General features: G+C 51.6%; 1 protein-coding gene across 1 annotated transcript in view; it reads left to right on the top strand.

The window, feature by feature from the left end:
• PAIP2B (poly(A) binding protein interacting protein 2B) overlaps window positions 1-22,824 on the top strand; it is a 45,558-nt gene that overhangs the window by 12,783 nt on the left and 9,951 nt on the right. Inside the window, exon 2 of the mRNA XM_065405359.1 lies at window positions 17,881-18,035. Coding sequence (XP_065261431.1) covers window positions 17,889-18,035 — 147 coding nt within the window. The 5' untranslated portion in view covers window positions 17,881-17,888. The remainder of the gene's footprint in view (window positions 1-17,880; window positions 18,036-22,824) is intronic.

Consider the following 22,824-nt stretch of genomic DNA (forward strand, 5'->3'; position numbering starts at 1 on the left):
GGCATCCAAATCCGAGATTGAAACGGGATCTAATTTCTTTTCTTTTTTAAAACCATTGCGGATTCCCCATCTGTTCTGCTGATGTAAGCCGCGGCAAGCGTTAGTGCCGTTACTTAGCTAATGGGAGAGCAGCTTGGGGGTCACTTAGGTAAATGACAGGATACTCTGAAATCCTTCAGCAAACTGGAGAAGGAAACCAAATGAACATGGAAGAGAAATTTAAATGGAAAGACAGCTAGGGGCAGTGACGGATTGCAGACCGGCCACGAGTTTGTGTTGAAATGCAGAGAAGTGTCGTTTGGGGCTGTGTATGAAGAGTCGTCATGCCACGGAGCAGGGCACTGATAACTCCTCAGTATATGGCACTGGTGAGATGGATGTTCTAGGTGCCCAAGGACCAGAAGGATAGGAGGTGAGTGGGGAAGCTAGATGCACAAGTGATTTCTTTTTATGAAGAAAGATCAGAGGAACTAAATCTGTCTAGTTGACAAGACTAGTATTAAGGTGCGCGCGTGGGAGTATGACAGTGCCCTGCAGGGGTCTGAAAGGCATAGACTCTAGGGAAGGTGAAGAATTCCATAGGGGACTGGAGGTCTTGTCTACACTAGAATCTTTTTCTCTCTCAATTACTCCCTGTTCTAGCACTGGTGCCGCTCTGCGGATGTAGATACATCACGATATCATCTGGACCCATATTGGGGGCACAGCCAGATGAACCCACGGTTCAAATGCTGGTGGCTGTCTACACTCACTCTCCAGCTGTGGCTATGGGTAGTGGGGCTGCATCAGGCTAATAAACGTCTAGCATAGCCACAGCCTGGGTCAGTAGAAATTTGATTAAGCAGAGTTGGGGGGCGGGGGGAGTCCAGGGTGAACATGCCTCTACAGGGCGTCAGACTGTGTGGAATAGACTCCTAGGAAACATGGTAGGAACTTAAAAACTATACTCTAGAGAGCCCTTCTGCAGTGATGGTTGGGGCTTGGGGGAGGGAGATGTAATGGATTTTTTTGGATGTGACTTTTTCAGCTAAAATGTGAGTGTTTGAAGCCTGAAGTATGTTGTACAGCTGGGGTGGTATCTACTGGCCAACAAAACGTTTGTTAGAAAACCTTTGCTCTTGGATGCGAAGGCGGAGAGCTATGCAAGTATCCAAAGAGAGGAGAGCTGGGTTTTCTGTGTCTAAGTTGAGTTTCCTTTGGTAAATGATCAGCCAGTGTGCAAACACAAGGATTCCCAGCGCTATTTATAGAGCTGGGTGGTGGGATCCCTAGCCCAGCCCCCAGCCCCTGGGGCATAATCCTTGACATTCCCCATTGACTGGCCCTAGACCCGTCTCTGTGGCTGTAGAATGTGAGCACCTCCTTTGGGGTTTAAAACCCCAATGAATTAGGCCTCATGACCCTTCTGTGGGGGTCCATGTTCTAGCTTCACTGTACGGAAGTGGAATTTGAGGTGAGAAGTTAGGCAGCAAGGCCACACAAAGTGGCAAAGCCAAGCCTAGAACCCATGTTGAATTAGCACCACGTTCTGTGCCGCCTTTCTTTCGTTTGCCTCTCGGGAAGGGGCAGAAGACTCCCCATCCCATAGATGCCCTGATATGCCGTGCACAACACAACATGCTGGAGCAAGAACTTTGCAACACTGGGCGGGGTGGGGGATCCCTACTCCATTCCCAGGGTTGGCTTCTGGTTAGGCAGCAGTTGGGGGGATGGGTTTTGTAGTGCGTGTCCTTCATCATCTCTTGGCTTGGAGTCTCCAGCTTCCCTGCGTGCCAAGTGTGGCTAAGATTCATCAGGGTGGAGTCACTTTTGCTTGTTCTCATGAGTTCGGTCTTGGTGCGCGGAGCAAGAGCAGAGCGTTTAAAGCTTCTCTCCCAGGCAGCGGGGATTGCGCTAACAGCGGGACGCTCCTGGGTATGTTGTGCCTTCGCTCTGAGCAGGTAGCGGCAAGCAGACTTCAGTATATTTTCCATCTTAGTCACTGATTGCCAGGGAAGTGAAGTAGCTGATGAGCTGGGAAACTTCGTTTTCCAGTGTCGCAAGAGCCCCTCCGCAGGTAAAGGGGAGCCGCAAAGGATTTAAAAAAGGAACTAGCGGGTCTCGTGCGTTGCATGCATCGGTGGCTCCGAGCATCTTTCCACTCCCCCTACAAGCCCCTTCGGTGTCACTTTCCCATCCCACTCTGGCAGGGACTCCCTACAACCCCCCTCCCCATTTCAGGGGCTCTGCCAACCAAAGTGCCCACCAGTATTTTTTCTTGCTGGGAGGTAAGTCACTCTGGTGGGGGGTGGTCAACATTTTAGACTTTCTTGGGAGCATGGGCAGAGCTGAGATGGGGGGTGTTAGTGGTTGTTATCAGCTGGTTCTTTGAGCTATAGCCTATTACAAAGGTGGCTGAAGCTGCTAGCTCTGCTAACCAGGAGCCAGGGGCTCTGTGGCCCCCATTTCCCCCTTCTGTTTTTCTGATTTTTCACCAGACTCAACGGGGTTTTGCCAATCGTTGCCTAGAGTGTTCCCTGGAATTGACTGGACGCAACTTTCAGAAATTATCACCTTACAGACCGATGCTGTCAAGTTGTGTAGGGCCTTGCTTTGCTCGGTGAATGAAAAAATGCTTTTTCTGGCTTCTCTCTGTATCTTAGAATTCAGGAGGTCTGGCTCTGCTTCTCCCTCGTTTTGCTGGAGAACTTTTGGGGGTCTTGGAGGATGTGTCTTATAAGCGTTCGCACCTTAATTGAAAAGGCTGGGAATGCTCAGTGACTTGTAGGGACAAGAGCTATGATCTGGAGCTGTGGTGAGCACAGAGAATACGTTGTGTTAAGCTGAATTTGATGGTTCTGTGATGATCAATTGCGAAGAGGCAACTTGGCTAACGAAATGGGAATGAAGTGTCACCTGGAGCGGCCCAGACAAACTGCTCAAGCCTTTGTATCCCTCAAAAAGAATCAAAAATGGCACAAGCCCAAATTTTTCTGCGGGTCATTGGAGGTGGTAGGGTTAAGATTGTCAACATTGTAACCGGGGGTGGGAATCTTTAATACACAATTGCGGTTTTTAAAAAGCAAGCATGAAAGTCAGAGAGTGCCAAGTCCTGGTTGCATTTTAACAAAGACACGAGAAAGCAAACAAGCCTTGGGAAGTGCAGTGGAAATGCAGTGCTAGCCCCTCAGACAGCTTTAACTGGGCTTTTATACAGTGGCTTCCGTATTGGAAGCACTGTGGAGCCGTTAACTATAGCTAATTCCCATGATACCCATGTGAAACGGGTGAGGAAACTGAATCAAAAGGTAACAGGGTAGACTTCAGCCTCCCCTGCCTCCTAGCCCTTTGCTTGTTTCCCCAGTTCCTTCCACTTGCATTCTGGCCACTTCTCCCCACCCAAATCATGGACCATCCATACGGCAGCACACCGTCTCCCTTGACAGTGGGAAAGCCCTCTTTCCTCTGTGTGCAATACCCACTGCCTTCCTCTCCCCACTGCTCAGCTGGAGACTGTCCTCCTCTGGTCCCGGGTTAGTCCCTGTGGCCAAGTAGGATTGGATGGAGACATGTACCTGGAAGTCATAGAGTTTGAGGCCAGAAGGGCTCATGGGATCATGCAGTCTGACCTCCTGTATGGCCACCCACATCACCTGCAGACTAACTCAGCAACAGGATTTAGACCAAAGAATTATAGCCCCCAGGAGACTCAACCATTCTGTGCTACGGACAGAGAATCGGATGGACCAAGGGGCAGATACCCAGATAATTCCAGCAAGTGACCTGCACTCCATGCTGCAGAAGAAGGTGGAATACCCCCGAAGTCCCTGCCAATCTGCCCTGGAGGGAGTCCTTCCCAGCCCCACAGATGCTGATCAGTTCAACCCTGAGCATGTGAGCAAGAACCAGCCAGCCAAGCCCTCAGGAGGGACAGAGAGAGTTCGGTACCACCTCAGAGCACTGGCCCACCCCAGTCGGTGTCCTGTGGCCATCGCTAATACTTCTGAGGAAGGAGACCGCAGCATCTTCATTCAACACCTGTGTTTAGTTTCTTGAAGTATAACTTAACATTTTGAGGTTTTCCCATGTTTGCATGTTCCTGACCTCCGCAGTATTTTGATAAAGGGTGTCCTTCTGGTTAAGGTGCTGGAATGGGACTGGGTCTAGGGGGACCTGGTACCTGCTCAGCTATAGATTCCTTGTCTGACCTTCAAGTCCCTTAATCTACCCCGTGCCTCAGTTTCCCCATCTGTAAACAGGAGTAAGAATCCTTACCTTTCTCTTGCTGTCTGTTGAGATTGTAAAATCTCCAAAGCAAGGACAGTGTCCCACCATGTCGATGCAGCACCTAGCTCATGGTTGGGACAACTGCGACAGAAGTGATTTACAGTCTTACACCCCCCCCCCCCAATTTGTGTTCTTTGGACCCGTGAAGCCGGCATAAGTCAGACACTGAATGGCTGCGGTGTCTGGTGCAGGGCTGTGAAATGTCTTCCAGGCAGTTTTTCCAGTTCCTTTTCTCCCTCCGTCTTTCCCAGACAGCTTTAAACCTCTTGAAAGCTTTCTGTACCAATTCCCGACGGCGTGTAGGTGGGGATCTGGCTGGTGAGTAAGTCCTAAACACGTACGTGCCTCTCCGAACACAACAGAGCTCTGTTTGGCAACTTTCGTCTCTTTAAAACGTCTGACACCACTGTTGTGTCTCACATCAAGCCAATAATTGTCTCCATAAAATGCACACTTTTGTGCTCTTTAATTAACCCGTAGTTTCTGCTGACATCTGCAGCAGCGTTTTCCAGAGACACCAATCAACACCGTGTCTTCTCACATTCATGTTACAGCTCCCCGCTGGCTAAAGTACCCAGATAAGTGATAACATCTAAGGCTCCGCTGATCGGCTTCAGCTGCTGCTGTAGCTTTGGTGACATACTTGCATCAGCATTGTTTATTGTGTAATCCACTATTCATGGCTCGGTCACCCTCTAGTGGTGAGACCACTTACAGAGGTTTGAGCCAGCGCCTGCCTCTGAGTTAATGGACCTGCTTCTTTTTGATCCTTCAGGCCAACTATTGGGCCGTGCAACGTTCCAACTGCTCCAGGACAAGTTGGCTGGGGGCTGGCGTCGGACTGCATAACGCCGACAGTGGGCGAGTGGCAGATAGCTCAGGCAATAGAGATTTGTGCTCTTAGATCCAAAGGTCCTGAGTTCAAACCCCGCCGACGCAACCAGGGCATCCTTACAGTTGGATTTTCACATAGGTAGTCCACATGGCCTCTCAAAGTGCTGTCTCAAGATTGCGTGCAATGTCATGAATCAGATGGGGAATGTCTTGGGTCTTTCCAGGCCAAAACGCTGGCACCTTGGCCCCATCAATATGCAAACACAGCAGCTTCTCAAGTCTGTTCCTTGTTTGGTTTGACGTCTTCTTGAACTTCATTAGTAGCATTGTGGACACCTGTTGCACCTAATCCTTGTAGGTGTTTAGCAGGCAGGCTTTGCTCACAGATCAGTCCCTCCTGATCCTTTTTGTTGCTCTTCCCTAAACTCCCTTCCACTTGTATGGCACTTGCACACTGTCCCATGCCTTTGGCACCCTGCCCTTCAGGCTCTATGAAATGGAACTGGTTTGAGGCTGGAAACTGACAGTTCTCCTTGTACCATGTGGGTCATTGTGCTTAGTCTCCCCATGGGCATGCAGGATGTTGCAACTGCTCACCTAGAAGCAGAGTCTACAAAGGGAATCCTGGAGGGGGAGAGCTATTTTGCACCAGATGAAGATGAGGGAGGCAGGGGCAGTGTAGGCCAGTGGGTGGAGAACCCTGCCTGCTGGACCACAGATAATCCCCCAAGGGAAGAGTGACCTAGTGAGGGATGTTGTGATTAGGCTGTTGCCTTGTTTTGTGTGATCTCTACTCTCCAGGGCTTTACAGGATTAAATAAAGAAGAGCATAAAAGTTGGAAGAGTATCAAAGCATGTGCGTGTGCTGACTGCTTCACAGCTGGCGCATTCCTGAGCGAGAGTTCAGCTGGAAACCAGAAGCTTCCCACCTATTGAGTGGCGTTCTGGGGGATGGGGCTCAGGGGAGAGGGTCTGAAGGGTCAGCGTTGCACCCAGGGGGGCTAGGTGGCTGGACAGCAGGTTCCAACACTGAGGGATGTCAGATAGGTCTGTGTTCTGAGAGAGCACCCAGGGACCCCAAGATCGGGGCAGTGGCTGGACTCGGGGCTTGCTCGGATCTGTGACAGAGAGTCGCTGCTTAAACCAGAGCGCTTGCCGGGCAGTGTCTTTGCAATGCAGTCAGGAGGTGAGAACGCTGTGGCAGAGTTTCAACAGACCCCGCGGTTGCAGTTCTGCTCTGGACTGTCTGATAAATAACACATGGGGCAAAGTTTACATTGAACCTGGCGTAGCATGGAGACGAAAAATACAGACATAAATCTTGGAAGTGCTTCTCCAAAGCTGAAAAAATGCTCTAAACCTGCCCCATCTGGAACAGAAACTGCGGCGTTTGGTGCTTGGGACTTGGCAAAGTGGAGATTTGGGGGGGGATGTTCGGCTGTGGGTAGTTGCTGCATTGCTGCATGTGACAGGCTGACCTGGGAAGCGATCCAGGTTGGTGGCTCTGCAGGCTCCTGGCTCAGTCTGCTGAAGCGATAGCACTCAGGCCGTACAGAGGTGGAAGAGGAGGAGAACTACTGCTTTGGAAATGTTGCCTAGCAAGACCATCGCAATCCAGGGAAAGATGAAGAGATGGCAGAGGAGCAAGGAGAACACACGCATCAAGAAACTTGCCGACGTTGGAATGAAAGGTAGGAAATGTTAGCACTCGATTCCTCCTGTTGTCTCTTCTTCTTGCCCCATATGACTTTTTTCTCTGGGGAGGAGCAGGTGGTATGCAGCTACCTAGACTATGGGTGTGAGCTAGCCTCCGTCACGCTGTCACTGGCCCTTTGTACGGGACAAAGTCCTTGCACAAACCCTTAAGTTAACTTTTGTCCATCCTGAATCAGATGTGGGGCATGTTCTGAGCATCCTTCTGATGGGATGGCCTTGGGGTGTCAGCACAGCACTGAGAAGCCAGCTATCCCAGCAGGCCCATTCCTGGCTGTGCCACAGACATGCTGAGTAACTGTACATAGGGTATGTCTACACTGCAATTAAAAACCCGTGGCTGGTCCATGCTGCTGGCCGGGCTCGGACAAAGGGGCTGTTGAATTGTGGTGTAGATGTTCGTAAGGTGGGAGGGTCCCAGAGCGCAGGCTGCAGCTCGAACCCAGGCAGTTAAACAGCCCCTTAGCCAAAGCCAGCTGTAGATGTGGCATAGCAGTGGAGACGTACCCTTAGCCTCTCCATTCCTCCATCTGTAAAACGGGAATATTGCTAACCTGGGAAAATCCTGCTGTCTTCAGTGGGACCAGGATTCGGCCCTAGTATTTTGTAAAGGGCTTTGAGATCCTCGGGTGATACGTGCTTTCTAAGTGCAAAGCATTATTAGCACCTCCGAACAGTGGTGGGCTCTTCAGAACTGCCAGGGATGGTGTGGGGGGGTGAGGGACGGAGGGGGGGGTAAGGGTGAGGGGTTGGGCAAGAGTCCTGAACAGCCTGGGTAAGGGAAGGCACAGATGTTGGACTTAGCCCATGGCATCACCAGCTAGGCCAATAGTATTAGTGCTTCGGGTGTAACAAGTCCTGCAGACTTGGCGTTGTGGAGAAGGGGCTACCTGCTTTCCTTTCCAGAAGATTGCTGTGGTTTTTCTTTTACCAGCAAAGAGCTGTATGAAGCCACTAAATGCTGCACTCTGATGGACCCTAATGGTGCTTTCTTCTCTCTCTCAGAACTGAGTGTGTGACATACCTGCCATGCAGGGCTGAATACAGATCCCACTGAAGAGTGCTGGTTCCGTTTTCTATCAGCGTTGGCAGGAAGGAGACCTCTTCTAGAAGCAGGAGCTTTACTGGCTTCCGATGGACCTTCTTGATGTGTTGGGCTCTCTGAAATCCAGTCAGACCGTACGGTGCAAGTTGGCTGAATTCAGCTGTGTGCATTGGGAAGCCGCCTGCGCAAGCATGGCCTGGCATTGAGACCACAAGCAAAGGAATCCACCATGGTGTGACCTTAAGCAAGCCCCTGGCCAGAGGCAGAGCCGCTGAACTGGAAAGAGTTGGCTGGAGCTGGAACCCTGGGTTTTGAGGGGACGCGGGTACCAGAAGATCAGACTGTTGATGAGAATTAAAAAGCCCTGGCATTCGCGCTCTGGGGCTCCTTCTGGCTAAAGCCTGGAGCGGAAGTGCCAAGCAATAAGGACAGCAAGAGGACTGTGAAGTAGGGCCCTGAAACACTGGAACAATGTGCGCAAAGCTGCCTGATGTGTGATTGCATCTGAAGTCTGATTGGGGGGGGGGGGCGCTATGAAACCATTGGGCCAGATTCTGGCCTGGGTTACACCAGAGTACATATGGAGTAATGGTTAATTTAAATGAAGTTGCTCTAGATTTACACCAATGTGACTTCAGACCAGTATGTGACCTGAGAGATTTTTATAGTAAAACACTGTGAAGGTGCAAAGAGACCTTTATTCAAGATGCCGTAGAGCAAACGCAGCTGTGAACAGGACCTTTAGTCTGCTGCAGGATTGCTGGACTCTCTTATATGCCGCAGAATGGCAATTTTGAGACATGCTCACTTAGATTAAATGGAGTTTTGTTTTTTTTAAGAATGCGGTATGAAAATGAGTAATCCATTCAGTACAGTCGTCCCTGGGTTTAGTTTGATGATGAATTCAGTTGATTTTGTGCTGATCCTACACTTTTCAAGACACTGCTCACTTTTGTACTGACCAAGCGATTGTAGCGATTGTCAAGGGGGTGGGAAGCTGGTGGACTTTGCACCTACACAGGGCACAACTGGGCTTTCAGCATCTAAAGGGAGGAAGTTTGGGATTGTGTGATAAGCACACTCGCTGCGTGTGGGGGATGTGTTTGATGAAGAGGATCAGTTGGGAAGGAATCGGAGTGTTAACATTTGAATGCCATCTTTAGATTTCAGGGTTAACACCCTATTGAGATGAATGGGGAGATTCACACCTCTTAGAGCCATTGTTTCAGGCTGTCTGCAGACTCAGGCAGGCAGCACTGCATCATTTTATATTTGGTCTTGTTTTCAGAAATGTCCCTGGAACCATGTGAGGCCTAGAAATGTGATTTCTTAAATGGAAAATCTTACATGCTGGAGAATTGTACTGCAAAGGATGGCCTAGAAGTGAACTCTGGGGTAAATTCCATGGATATTGAGCATCACAAGCTGTCTGACAAATGTTAACTAGTGTTTGTAACATTGCAGACGTAAGTCAGAATTCTTACTTTCCTCTTACAGGAGAGAGACAATGGGCAGCTAAATGCCTTTGCCTTTTGTTGTGTAGCTAGTGTTGGGAAAGAACCCAGGAGTCCTGAGGTACAATCTTGGCCCTGATGAAGCCAATGGGAGTTTTGCCATTGACCTCAGTGGAACCAGGGTTTCACCCCTGCTTCCCAATTCCCTGCTCTGATATATACCTATTGGCCAATTTTGAGTTGCACCAGGGGGGGCGAGTCAGTGGAGAATTTGCCCCCCTCTGACTGACACAGCTGTGTTATGATGAAGTCAGTGGATAGCGTGGCGAAAGGTGAGCTGCAAAGCTAAAACAGTCGGTGCGGGACACGTGTCTCTGACCCCTGCACATAACTCTTTCCCTTCTGGCTATCTGCGCAGGTATTTTTTTGGCGCCCATCGCTGTAGTACACGGTAACGATAAGCTTGTTGAAGGATGCAGTCCACTCATGTTCTGTACAGTTCCTGCTCCTTGTGTGAGCAGCAGCCTGCCTGCTGATCTAACAGCAAAGGCCCGTGTCAGCCAGTGACCATGCCTTATTGTGCTTTCCTGGCTTCGGGGCCTTGGCTCTACTCAGTGAAATCCTGTGCAGTCAGAACAGCCTGGCTGGTATCCAGCACCATGCTAGCTCACAGCATATCCTGCTCCCCCTGTGCAGAAAACCGCTGTGGCCAAGGCCCAAGCGCTGGGCAAGGCTAGCTTCAGAAGGGGACGTGTTCGATCCAGCTGTTGGGCCGTGCAACGTTCCAAGTGCTCTAGGACAAGTTGGCTGGGGGCTGGTGTCGGCGCATGAGCGGAAGTGCATAACGCTGACGAGTAGGCGAGTGGCAGACCCCACCGATTTGGTCGCCTTGCTACGCACACCCAATAGGGATGACGCAGTCCCCTCCTGTTCACGCGTGTAGAGCGGGAGGAGATTCATTGCAGGAGTCGGGAGTGAGGTGCGTCCCCAGTTGCAGGCACAGGTATGAGTGGTGCTTGTCAGCTGTGCTGGTTATAGTGCTTGTTTCAGTCCACTTGGTTTCTGTGTGTTCCAGTTTTGGAAACTAGTGAACAGCCAGGACCAAAACATCTGTGTCGGGTGACTTCATTACTATGGTTCCTTTGACTCCAGGGACCAAAAGCCATATTGACACATACAGCGTGAAGAAGCATCCTTGTGTCCTTGAGTACTGTACAGGTCTTGGGCTTCTACAACACCGCTGCTGGTGATGGATGTGCTACTTCACCATTGGAAAGCATCCAGCTAGGAGGAGTGTTTGTGTTGGGTGTGCTCCTACAGTCTCAGGTGGATTTTGAACCATATAGCTGAGAAGGCACTGCTTGTTGGATATGACGTTTGGAAACTTTTCCCATGGAGGCACAGGGTGTCCATCAGCCGCCTGGTATTTCCTGCATCCAACCTTAGATCCTGTCCGGCACTGTCTTTCTGCAGCTTTCACAGAGGTACTGTTGTGCTATCTGTCAGACTTCGATTACAGAATTAGCTTTGTCAAATCCCTTTTGGGCCTGCCTCAAGTACCCAGCAGCCAGTTCATCGAATGTGTGGCATTAGTCTCCAGCCATCCTGTGAGACAGCCAGGGCAGCTCTGGTGTACACGGTGGTTTCTTTGTGGCATGCTCTTAGCTCCAGAATTCCTTCACTTGAGCTTCCAGCTGATGCCTAATTCAGCTTTGTCTTCTGTTCTCATTGTTCCGTCAGCAAACAAGAGGGATAATACGCAGGTCTTATTGGGTGACACATCCCAGTTCCCACTGAAACATCACCTATGCATTTTGCGAAGGACGGGGCTGTGCAGAAACCAGTTTCTGGACTGACAACTGCTGTGATTGTCCCTCCCTTCTCAGACTTAAATTTGGTTGTCTTGGCCATGTCAGCAAATGTCTCGATGCCAGATTGCTTGACGGGGCTGAAGCTAGATGACTCGTCAGAATCAAGTGCACGTCTCTCAAATCTCCATTTGTTCTTCACCAACATCTGCTATTGTCTGGAGACTTGATACATCTGATGTTACATGCAGACTAGTAGATCTGTTGGTAAGCACCTCTGGATGTGATTCAGGGCCCAATAGGTTTGTCTTATCGATAATATGGTCGGTAAGAGCTGTAACATGATCTTCATCCCTCTTCCATGTAGAGACAAGGACTTGTTTATGGACTTTGTCCTCACTGCTTCTTGTTAGGTCATAGCTTTTGCATATTCATAATATGAAGCTGTGTATTGTCATCTCTAACACTAATACTGACCTGTGCATAAGTGTCTGAATTAAAAAGCTAGTTTCTAGAATATTTCAAAGGCTAGTACAGCATGTGTAGGTAATTGCAAATTAAAACCTTCTACCAGGCAGACTAGATGCTACAATGTACGTACAAAAATTTACCAATGGAGAAGCATTACCTTAAGAATTTCCATACTTTATATCTACCCGCAATGCAGTACAAACTGTTGGTACAGCGTCTACTGTGGCTGGTGCACAGTGAGAGACTCATCTGGTCAGTGAACTTCCATTGAAAATATAGAAAACTATTTGTGAGATTTGACAATTAAGAATATGCGACATGAAAACACTTTGTCAGTATATTGCAAAATGTTGATAGCCGCCATTTTGGCCACATGCTAAACAGCTTCATTGTTTTGGGGGAGGGGGAGGGGGACTTGTCCACGCAAAACCAATAACAATACCTGTGGTTAAGTGTCTGCACTGAGTTTCTCTGCAAAATCTGATGGCAGCAAGGATGGGAGTCCGAGTGTAGCGTGACGGCTGGTGTCTTTTTACCGGTCTTGTTTTAGTTGCAACCCTAGCTCCGTCACCGACTTTCCATGTCTGTCTCGTTGTCCCATCTGTAACATGGTGATACTTAGCTGTGGTACTTCTTGGTTAGAAACAAAACAAAATAAAACCCAGCTCCTGCCCCAAGGGACTTAGTTTCAGCATAAGACAAGAGATGGAGACAGACATGAGCAGAAGGAAGCAATGAGACCGCTTTGGTTAGCATGACAGGCGGTGGTCTGAGCACAGCAGCAGCTTAACCGTTGTCAGTTTTTTGCAAGCATTGTGGCAGAGGAGAGTTTGAAGGAGGACTATATGTTAGTTTTGCAGATGTTTATGGGGAGCTCCTTCCCAGCATGAGGGGCAGCCTGGGAGAAAGCATGAGGGGTGTGTGAAAATTTGACAAGTGGGTGCAGGAGGCTGGTACTGTGGGCTGATTGTGAGCGAGGATCAACAGCTTGGTAGCAAATGAGATAGATAGGGCGGGGACTGGCTGTGAAGGGCCTTGAAAGTGAAGACCAGCAGTTTGTTTGTGCTCGAGCAGGGGGAGCCAGTGGAGGGATGCGAAGAGAGGTGACATGGTCAAAGCGACGGGCTAGGAAATGATCTTAGCAGCAGCCTTTTGAATGGGTATCGGGGAGGCTAAGATTGTTGGTCGAGTTAAACCCTGACGCAGGAGGGTTTGTGTCTGCCAAAACTCTTGGGGTTTTTTGTTGTTCTGTATCACAGAAGATCAGTAAAGAACACACTCATACAGAGCTCTTCAGAGAAGTGTTCTTGGGTCACTGTACAGGTAATCCACAAAGGGAATTCTAGAACCAGGGTTTGTCCCTCTGTGTGGCACGGGCTGGAGGGTGCGGGAGTTGATCTGTTTTCTGTAGCCTTATAAATAACAGGATTGTCAGCTCTATTCTTACGGAGCTTTGCTGGAGGCGTCTCTGGAGAGCCTGCTAGGTGAAGGGGCAGAGCGCTGAATCTGTAACTTCAGTAGCTAATTGGCAGTTTGGAGAAAGGATGTCTGTGTTAAACAGTCTGACTAAAAGCCTTTCACTGAAAGGCCACTTCCAGCTGCAAAATGGGTACCTGCTCCATCGGGGTAGGGCAGTCCGTGGTGGTCGGCCGTGATACTGGCCACATCGCTCCCTTGTGTACCCTTGGACATGAAACTGAACTGCATCTGCCCAATGAGCCATTAGCTGGGGGGACTTTGTCTCATGGCAATCACTGCCTCAGTGCTTGGAGAACTAGTGAAACAGGCCCTGGCAATCACCATAGAACTTCCCTGGCTAGGGACCTGGATTTCCAAAGTGGAAAGACAAGCGGGTCATGGAGAATGGAAGAAGGGTATAGGCTCACTTTCAGCCTCCTGCTGCAGGTCTCCTTTACAAACGAACAGCTGTCCTCTTCCATCTGGCCTGTATGGTCCGCATCTGTAGTCTGGTGTTGAGATGCCCTCTTGAGTGACTCCGGCACGGTGGGAAGGAAAAGAGAAGCACAGCCATCAAGGTATGTGAGAAAGAGACAGCCGGAGTGTGCTGTGGAGCACAGCCCCATAACTCAGTAACCAGCTGTCTCCGGTATCGGATTCACCATGGCACCATGGCTCCAGGCCCACGCTCAGAAGAGGCCTCGGTACCTGGACCATGGCCCTGCTCGGCCCCGCCCCTTCTCGGCCTCTTCCCCCTAAAGTCCCGCCCACTGCTCACTCCTCTCCACCCCTCCCTTGGGGCCTTGGGGAGCAGGGGCGGGGGCTTAGAGTAGAACATGGGTGGAGTGGGGGGGCAGGGCCTCAGGGTGGAGTACAGGCAAAGCGGGGGGTGTGGGGCCCACAAAAGATCAATCCAGCCCTAGCTGTCTCACTGGCTACATCTTGCTTCTCTCCGGTTCAGAGTTCCCGGGCTCATCCCGGCCTTTGCTGAGCTCCTGGCCTGGTGTGTCTCCCTCATCAGGGCTCAGTGTTTTTCCCCCAATTTCTCTGTGGACAGTTCTTTCTTCCTGCCTACTCAGGGTGTTGCTCAGCAGGGTATCTCTCCTTTCCCCAGCTCCAGCGCTGGAGGGAGTGATGATGCAGGTAGCGGGCCCTGCCGTGTGGTTCTCAAGTGCCTGGCAAAGCGGTGGGGGAATCCTTTTGCCACTGGCAAACTGCTGCAAAGCTCTGCTCAGTGTGGGTCGAGCTGCACTGAGGGGGCAGGCCTGGGATTGCACCCAGCACAGCTGATTGACGTTGTCAAGGTATGGGTGGATGGCAGAGGTTGTCCATTGTTGTTTCATTTTATTTTTGGGGCGCTTGATTTTTGTGCTGCAACTTGAACTGCCCCAATCTCTGCAGTTACTGGTACAGCTCCTCCTGGCTCACACCTGGTGCAAACCTCCCTGCCAGTTTTAGAGCAGTGTCCCTGCCACACCCCTGTGTTTGCATAGGAGGATTTACTGTGGATAGTGTGAACAATCAGTAATCCCTGCCAGTTCTTTAACACTGCCGGCATTGTTGCAACTGGGGGGTTGGCTTTGCCTATGTAAACATCTTGTTTTCTCAGCAGAGCAAAGAAATAAGGGGAGACTATGTTAGATTTCTTAAAGAGGAGGAAAAACTCTCTTGTGTTGTAAAACTTCAGCATCCTCTTGGCCCCACCCTGCCTCTGTAATCTTCCCCTCGCCCCTCTGCTCCACAACTCCTTCCCCACCACCTTCCCCCCGGACTTTGAGCGATTGCCCTAGCAAGGAAGAGGACCCCACCCCATTAACTTTTGCAGCATTTAAGCATTCATTTTAAAAACAAAAAGCTCTTCAGCTTTTCCGCTTGTGGTAAACCTTCCAAATGGGACCTGGTGCGGTGTGGTCTTCCAGAGTCAGTAGACAGACGGCTCCAGGGCCCCTGCTGCTGCTGTTCTGCCCTGCAGATGCAAGGTTAACGAGATTCTGGTCAATTTCCGCTGCTGTTCAGAACCCTATAGACTAGGGTTACCATCCGTCCGGGTTTCCCCGGACATGTCCGGCTTTTTTAGTTTTAAATGGCCGTCCGGGGGGGATTTCTAATAAGGTAGAAGTGTCCGGGATTTCCCCCTTCCCGTTATGCAGAGTGCGGCACGGCTGTGCCTGATTGAAAGCGGCTCGCAGCCACTGGGGCCTCTAGCAGCCAGAGTCCCCGCCCCCTCCCTCCTCCCCCGCAGAGCAGCGCCACAGTGTTTGGCTGCACGTGGAGCCCGCAGCTCTCCCTCGGCCTGGTGGAGGAGGCAGGCAGGGGACAGGGAACAGGGAGGGTTAGATTGGTCGGGGGTTCTGGGGGGGGCTGTCGGGAGAAGGGGGTGTAGAGAGCGGTTGGGGCAGGCAAGGGACAGGGAACGGGGGGGGTTAGATTGGTCGGGGGTTCTGGGGGGGGCTGTCGGGAGAAGGGGGTGTAGAGAGCGGTTGGGGCAGGCAGGGAACAGGGAGGGTTAGATAGGGGGTGGGGTCCTGGGGGCAGTGTAGGGTGGGGGGGGCAGGTAGGGGATAGGGGGATTCTGAGGGGAGCGGGAAGTGGGAGGGGGCGGGGCTAGAGCAGCACCCCGTGTCCTCTTTTTTGATTGTTGAAATATGGTAACCCTACTATAGACAGCAGCAGAACAAGCTGATTCCTGCTACTGCTTGGGGACAACTGGAGTAGCAGCAGAGGTATTCATGGCGGAGGCGTTGGCCTCTCCCCCACATACCAGGAGGCTGTGGTAGAGGGAGGTGAAAGAGGAAAGATCCTTATTTCCTGCAGCTAAAACGTGGGCATGGGGCTTCACATCAGAGTCCTCTACAAGCCAGAGGCTGATCCAAAAGATGGCGTAACCAGTCAGGATCTAGGGTAGAAATCCCTGCAGCAGGGGAGCTGGGCTTCTCAGCCCCCCCAGCCTTATGCTTTGGATCCACCTCTGTCTAGTGGGTCTAGTTCTCTAGCGAATAAATGACGGGTAAGTATTTCAAGCCTTGTTCTCCTATAGGAAATGTGGCTTCTTCCCCTCCTCCCACAAAGTAGCATGTGCCAAATGAGTATTGCAGAATTCTAGCTGCTGTGGGAAGCATGGGGTGGGGAGGGAGACAGTGTCAGTCTGCTGTCCAGAATCCAGATCTGAAGCCAGCTGTGATCCAGATTCAAACAGGAGAGAGCATTTCAGCATGGTTGTGGGCGGGGACAGGGGAGAGGGTGCTATGGAATGAGACCTCTTTTGTGTGTGGCCAGGAAAGTGCATGGGGTGGAGTCAAATAAGACTCCTCCCACTTTTCCTCGGCCTTGCAAGCTGGCATCTGCCAGAGTTGGAGCTACCCAAAACCCCAGGGAAGACTAAATGTCTACAGACACATTGTAACTAATTTGTGGGGTTTGATTTTTAATAGTATTCTACACTTATAGCCTGCTACATCTCACCTTCCTCTCTTTCCTTGCTTTCCCCCTCCATTCACTGTAGGAACTTAGATGTGTTTCTCCTCATGCCATTTTAGCTTGTCTCATGATATTTGTAGTTATTAAAGCTCCAGCTTCTGGAGTCATGGGAATGTGTGTCTCCACTTCCATGTAAAAAGTTTCTAGCTCTCATGGTTATAGGAGACCGCTTAAAAACCTAACCCAGGTGCATCCCGACAGGCTGAGAAACCAGAAGGTAGAGGGGGAAAAAACACCTATTTTTAAAAAAAAGTCTTGTGACTTTTAAGCTCCTCTCGGGATTTCTGGGGGCCTGAGTCGTAATTTTTGCTGTTGGTCGGTTTTTTTGTTAAGTGTGTGGGCTGGCGATGTTGGTTCGAGGGCCGGGACTGTAAATGGCCTCAGCACCGGTTGGCAACCATCCTGGACGTTCGAAATGAACACACCTATTCAGTCATGTAACTTCCCCCTTCCAGTAGGGGGAGAGGCCAGTACTGCCCCACGGAATCCATTTCAGTAGGAAAGGCAAGAAGGTTAAGTTTGGTGTGTGTTTGCCCCCTCAAGGCTCGCCTTGCAATGTTAGCCTGCGTCTATTGTACCTCCCGCATGGTGAACTGGTTAAGTAGGAATCGGATGTGGGGCAACGTGGATGGGTTAACGCGAAGAGAATCCGAAACTAGAACTCCTGAGTGTTCGTGTGTTTAAATGTTCAAAGAGCATATTTAGTGTTTCCGTTCGAAGTCGGATAAAGAGGATGGGGTGGGAAAGCCCAGGGCTGGGAATCTGAGAGCTGGCTTCCGTTCCAAGCCCTGTCGCGGACTGTGTGGCCCTAGGCGAGTCGCTACGGTCAGGTCTACGCTACAAAGTTGTCAGCGTAGCTGTGTCGGCCAGGTGTGTAAACCACACTCCCCGGTGACATGCTAAGCTGGCAAACCCCCAGCGGATACGCGGCTGTGCAGACAGAGCTTTGGGCAGCACAGCTGCTGCTGCTCGGGGAGGTGCGGTTACTGTGCTGGCAGAGCTTCCCCTGCGGGAGGTACTGTGATAGAAAGATGAAGCCTTAATTAAATGAATGTAAATGTTGATAGCTCCCTAAGGATCTTCTGGGCACTGCACATCCATCCCCCAGGAGAGGAGCGCATGCTGGAGTAATAAGATGAGTGTCAGGTGCTGTACACCTGGTGGAAGCTCTCATCTTGTGGGACAACACAGAGCGTCTGCAATATGCTTGGCAGGTTTGCCACCCTGGTGGGCAAGACCCAAGCGCTACACACGTACCTCCTTTATAGCTCTGGGGTTGAGTCATGCGATGGTGTGGGAGTCCTGGCCTGTCACTTCCCTCCTCTTGACGCTCCCTGTTTTCCCCTCCCCACAGAACCAGTAATGATGAATGGTTCCAACGTTGCCAATACGACGACGTCCAACGCTAAATCCAAAGACGAGCAGGTAGTGAACGGGCACGATGAGAAGGAGAACAACCCTTTCGCGGAGTACATGTGGATGGAGAACGAAGAGGATTTCAATAGACAGGTGAGAGGGGGGCAGCTGGCTCCACATCTCTCTGCAGCCCTCACTCCCAAACCAAATTGTGCTGTTCCAACTGGGTGTGCAAACAAGCCGGGGGATGAGTAGAGGAGGGACAACCTGCTCCTGTTCTCCCCACCCTCCCATCCCCCAATTACATCTGGCCACGGTGACAGAAAGGACATGCCCTTCCCCCAAACTTTGCTCTGAATTTTAGGCAAGTCAGTTCCTGCCTGCCTAGTTTGGAAAAATCAGGCCTGAGTTGGGCATCCAAAAATGGATGTGCCCCAAATCACAGGTCACTTCCAACCGCATTGTCCGTAGCGAGCAGGGTTAATGACTTGAGCGGCAGATGCTTGCCAATAGGTGGACTCGATCCGGTCACAGGGTTGTCACAATAACCTTGGAAGCTGTTTGCTCTGAATTTTAGCAGATGGCAACTGAGCAGAGGAAACCTTGGTAGGAGAGAGTTAATGGTCTGCAAAATACTTGATAAATGATGATCCAAACTGTGCATGACTCTCCTGTCCCATGAGAAGCTTGTAACTTGTTGCTTCGAAGCTTGTGACTTAGATGACGATGAGCTGGGAGCACTGCAGGGCTTGGTTATTAGGCAGTCTCCCCGTTCCCAACACACAGTCTTATCCCCTTGTTTCTCCCCTGGACTCGCCTAGAGTTTGTCCCGATGCCAAGCGTGTGCGATGTGGCAGGGGAAAGCTTGCCGGAGCTCTGCAGAGGGGAACAGCACACGCCTCTAGCTGGAGGAAACTTAGACTCTGCTTGAGCTGGGTGGGCAGTGAGCTCACCCGTCGCTGGCCGTTCCATTGGCTGAGCAAGCGCCTGCTATGGGCAGGAAACCTGAAACTTTCTTGGAGACAGCGGACAAAGGCCTGCTGCTTTCCTGAAGTTCCCCACTCGGTAGCCTCCGTGTACCTGTGTGGTGGGGGGGGATGATGATGATTGATGATGGGGAGTGATCCAGCTGAGGGCAGGAGCGATTGGACGGAGGCCTTGCTTCCCTCCACTCCCCCAACTCCCCAAAAGGGGAACTTCCTCAGTCTTTAATGTTCTCAGCAGAAAATCTCCATCTGGTAACGTTTAAGCTTGTTCCCATGGGAGCAAACCCAGCCTCCAGCTCACGATAACCCTTCAGCGCAGAGCCGGAGTCTTGCCACGCCAAATTACGCAACAGTCGTTCCTGAATTATGGCAACTAGACACAGCCGCCGCCCACGAGCAGCTGCACGGGTGGGACTGTGTTAGACTAATTCGAGAGAAGGTTTGCAAAGTGCTCAGTTGCTGGAAGCCCCATGGAAGCGCTCACAAGCAGTGTTACATTGAGTCCAGTTTGCCTTTTTTCCCTGAAGGGAGCGTACTATGAATGGAGGCAGATGGGGGGTGCTAAGGGGCTATAGATAGGAGTGATGGGCTGAGGAATGAAAATCCGGGGTGAATGCTGGGGAGCTGTTTGACTGTGGAATAGGGTCCCATTGCTTGGGACCCTTCCGTGAGATTGCAAAGGGAAACCAGTCTGCGCCTTCCTGCTTTGCCAGCCTCCGCTCTTAGACTAGACCGGCTTTGACTCTGGAGCTATCCCAAGGATCTAAGCCGGCCGGGAGGTGCGTGTGTGGGGTTATAGCAGCCAGACCATCTAACTTGTATTGCAGGAGCACCTAGAGGCACAGGGAGGGGCCAGGTGCTGCCCATTCTAGATGGGCCCATCTGCGTTACAGCCTTGACAATGGCGAGGTGGGGCTTCTGTCCCTGGGAGTGTGGATTCCAGACTGCTCGACGCACCCGTGGGGAGTAGAAAACGTTCCCGGGGGCACAAGAATCTCAGCCAGCTTTTTCGGGACAGTCTGAGGTTTCACTGAACGGTTTCTAGTCCTGTTGGTTGTCGGGGGGGGGGGGAGCCCCCCCGGGGGGACAGCACTGGATTGGGGCACAGACTCAGGTGAACCATAGAGATGGGAACCCACCTCCCGTGTCGTCCGAGGCAGAGGTAACTCTGAGCCCATCGCTGTGGGTCATGCCACTGTAGTGAGTGGAATTAGCCTGAGGTGGGCTTGGCCCTGTTTCCCACTGTTAGTCTTATCCCTTCAAAAGGCTGTTAAGAGACCACCCCTTCCCTGCCCCCACAAATCCCTGTGGGGGTTGGGGGCCCAGGCAGCGATGGGACAGACCTGACTTGTGGCCAGCCCCAACTGGGTGACTTGTCCGTAGAATCGGGGTTGAATCCTTCCCAGATTCACTTTCTCCCTCTTCTCTGCCAGTTTTCTGGAGTGTTCGTTTCCTCCGGGCGGTGCTAGCCAAGCGGAGAAGTGTCTGGGTGTCTTCACAAGCCCCCAGGCTCCTTGCCACGCTCCTCATTGATTCCAGCAATGCGCCCTTTCCCATGGAAGGAAGGCTCCTGACCCAGAGAGCCTGCACATCCCAGGAGGCAGAACAGGAAGCAGTGGGCTCTGGCTGTAGTGGAGAAAACGCAGGTTCGATACCGGAGGAAGCTAGAACAAGCGGTGAGGGGAGTCGGGGGAGTCGTAACGCCTGTGGGAAGGTGCAAAGGAGATTTTAAGAGCCCCCCCAAATAGGCACATTTTCACCAGTGAGAGCAATTAACCACTGGAACCAACTTCCCAAGGCCTATGGTGGATTCTCCATCGCTGGCAATCTTTAAATCAAGATTGGATGATTTTCGAAAAGATCTGCTCCAGTTCATACAGGAATGAATTCAGGGAAGTCCTATGGCCTGTCACGCAGGAGGGCAGACTAGGATTAACAGCGATCCCCTTAGAATCTGTGAGTCTCCGAGCTCAGACTGTCCTGACCGGCTAGTAAAATCGTGTGAGCCTTGTCTACATGCCTGGCTTAGCACCAGGACATCTGCAGGTGAGGCTGCTCCCTTCCACATCTGGGCGTTGTCAGCACCATTGCTGGTTTCCTTGTGATACACCTCAGCTCTACACACAAGCATCTGCAACGGTGCCCAAGCATGCCCAGCTCCATTGCTCACAGCAAGGTGAAGTGCTGTACCCCCTGAGTGTGTGCCTCTCACCGTGTAGCTCAGGAGAAAGCGCTGGCGTCTACATGACCAACTTGGCAGTGTCGGTTCGACGGCCTCCGCTGCATCGTTGTGGTTGCTGGAGGTGCCGTTTGCTCCGCCTACGGGGGCCATGCTCCTGCCGGGATCTGTAGCTCAGGCTGGGTTAAGGCAGGGTTCGACCTACCGTGGCCGGTCTGAGACCCAGTATCGTGCATTCATCTGCACATCCTCAGAAGGTTGGGATCCAGAGCGGGGCTTGAAGCGCAGGGAAGGCTCTGAACACCTGCACGAAGCAGTCGGCAGGCATGGGGCGGCAGAGTTGCATTGATCTGTATTTAAACGACGGGAAAGAGGAAGCTGCTCTAGGAATAAAAATGCCCAAGGTGGGATGTCCGGGAGTAGTCGGCTCATTTGGGAGTGGGGAGTTTGGCAATCAAGGAACCTCTGTTTCTCCTCAAGGTACTGTGTTACCAGTCTCAAGGACCTGAAGAGAGCCCATGCCGTCCTCTTTGGCAGCCTCTGGGCAGTCCAGTTGTTTAACCAGCTGATTTGGGGGGCTAATCTGGATCTGATTATATCCATCAGACAGTTGCGGCAGCAGGCGCCAGTCCTGTGCACACTGCGGGAGCTCGGTGGCAATCCGTCCCTGCTGAAAGAAGTCTAAGTTAACATTCGTCAGACAATTTGCAATAAACTCCTTGCAGAATACAGCAATATAGGGATGGCCAGACCCTGTTAGACCAGGACCCACCTCGTCCAGTATCCTGACTCCAGGGGCCTGTACCACTAAATGTTGCAGAGGAAGCTGCTAGAAACCCTGAGGTGACCGCTGGGGAATGACCGGCCCCCAGGGGTGGTGTCCCAGAATTGGCTTATAAAGCTAACGTGGAGACTTGTTTTTAGCCTGCATTGCTGCTGTAGAAGAACCTGAAGATCAGAGAAGTCTCTGCTCAGCTGTTCGAGTTGAAGGGCCCTGTCCTGTTGGGAACCCTAGCTCAGTCCTGAGCTGAGAGGAGGAGCTGGTCTGTAAGATTTCAGGCAGGATCACATATTTAAGTGTGTTTTGCTCCAGGCTTGGGCTGGGCTGGGCTGGGCTTGGTGCTGTCTCCTGACAGATGCTTCCAATGCCGGCCTCTGGCTTGCAGTTTCACAAGGGCTTGCTCACCATTGCAACTGCAAGGTCAAGGAATGGCTCTTTCCTGACACAGCAGCCCCTGCTCCCCTGTGGCTTGGAGTGAGTCAGGGTTTGTACTGGGGCAGAGGGGATAGTGCCTCCCCCTCCCCCTGCCTTTATAATCTTTGCCAAGCCTCTGTTGGACCGGGACTAGTCTGAGGCTTTTTAAGAAGAACTTTGTAACTAAATTGGCCATGTGGCTCTGAAGTAGCTCGAGTGTGCCTGGAGCCCAGCTAAAGACCCTGTGGCATGTTTGCTTCCCCGATGAATTGCCTGCTTGGTGCAATAGGTCATAAGTAGGGACCTATCAAATTCACGGCCGTGAAAAACGCATCATGGACCGTGAAATCGGATCTCCGTGAAATCTGGCTATTGTGGGGGGGTGGTAATGCCACCCTTACATCTGTGCTGCCTTCAGAGCTGGGCAGCCGGAGAGCGGTGGCTGCTGGCCGGGCACCCAGCCCTGAAGGCAGTGCCGCCACCAGCAGCAGCCCAGAAGTGAGGGTGGCATGGTATGGGGGGGTATCATCACTTTTTGGGGAAGGGCAGGGCCGATCTTATGAGTGAGTGACTGCCCGGGGC

The sequence above is a fragment of the Emys orbicularis genome, chromosome 5 (genome assembly GCF_028017835.1).
Source record: "Emys orbicularis isolate rEmyOrb1 chromosome 5, rEmyOrb1.hap1, whole genome shotgun sequence".
Classification (NCBI taxonomy): domain Eukaryota; kingdom Metazoa; phylum Chordata; order Testudines; family Emydidae; genus Emys; species Emys orbicularis.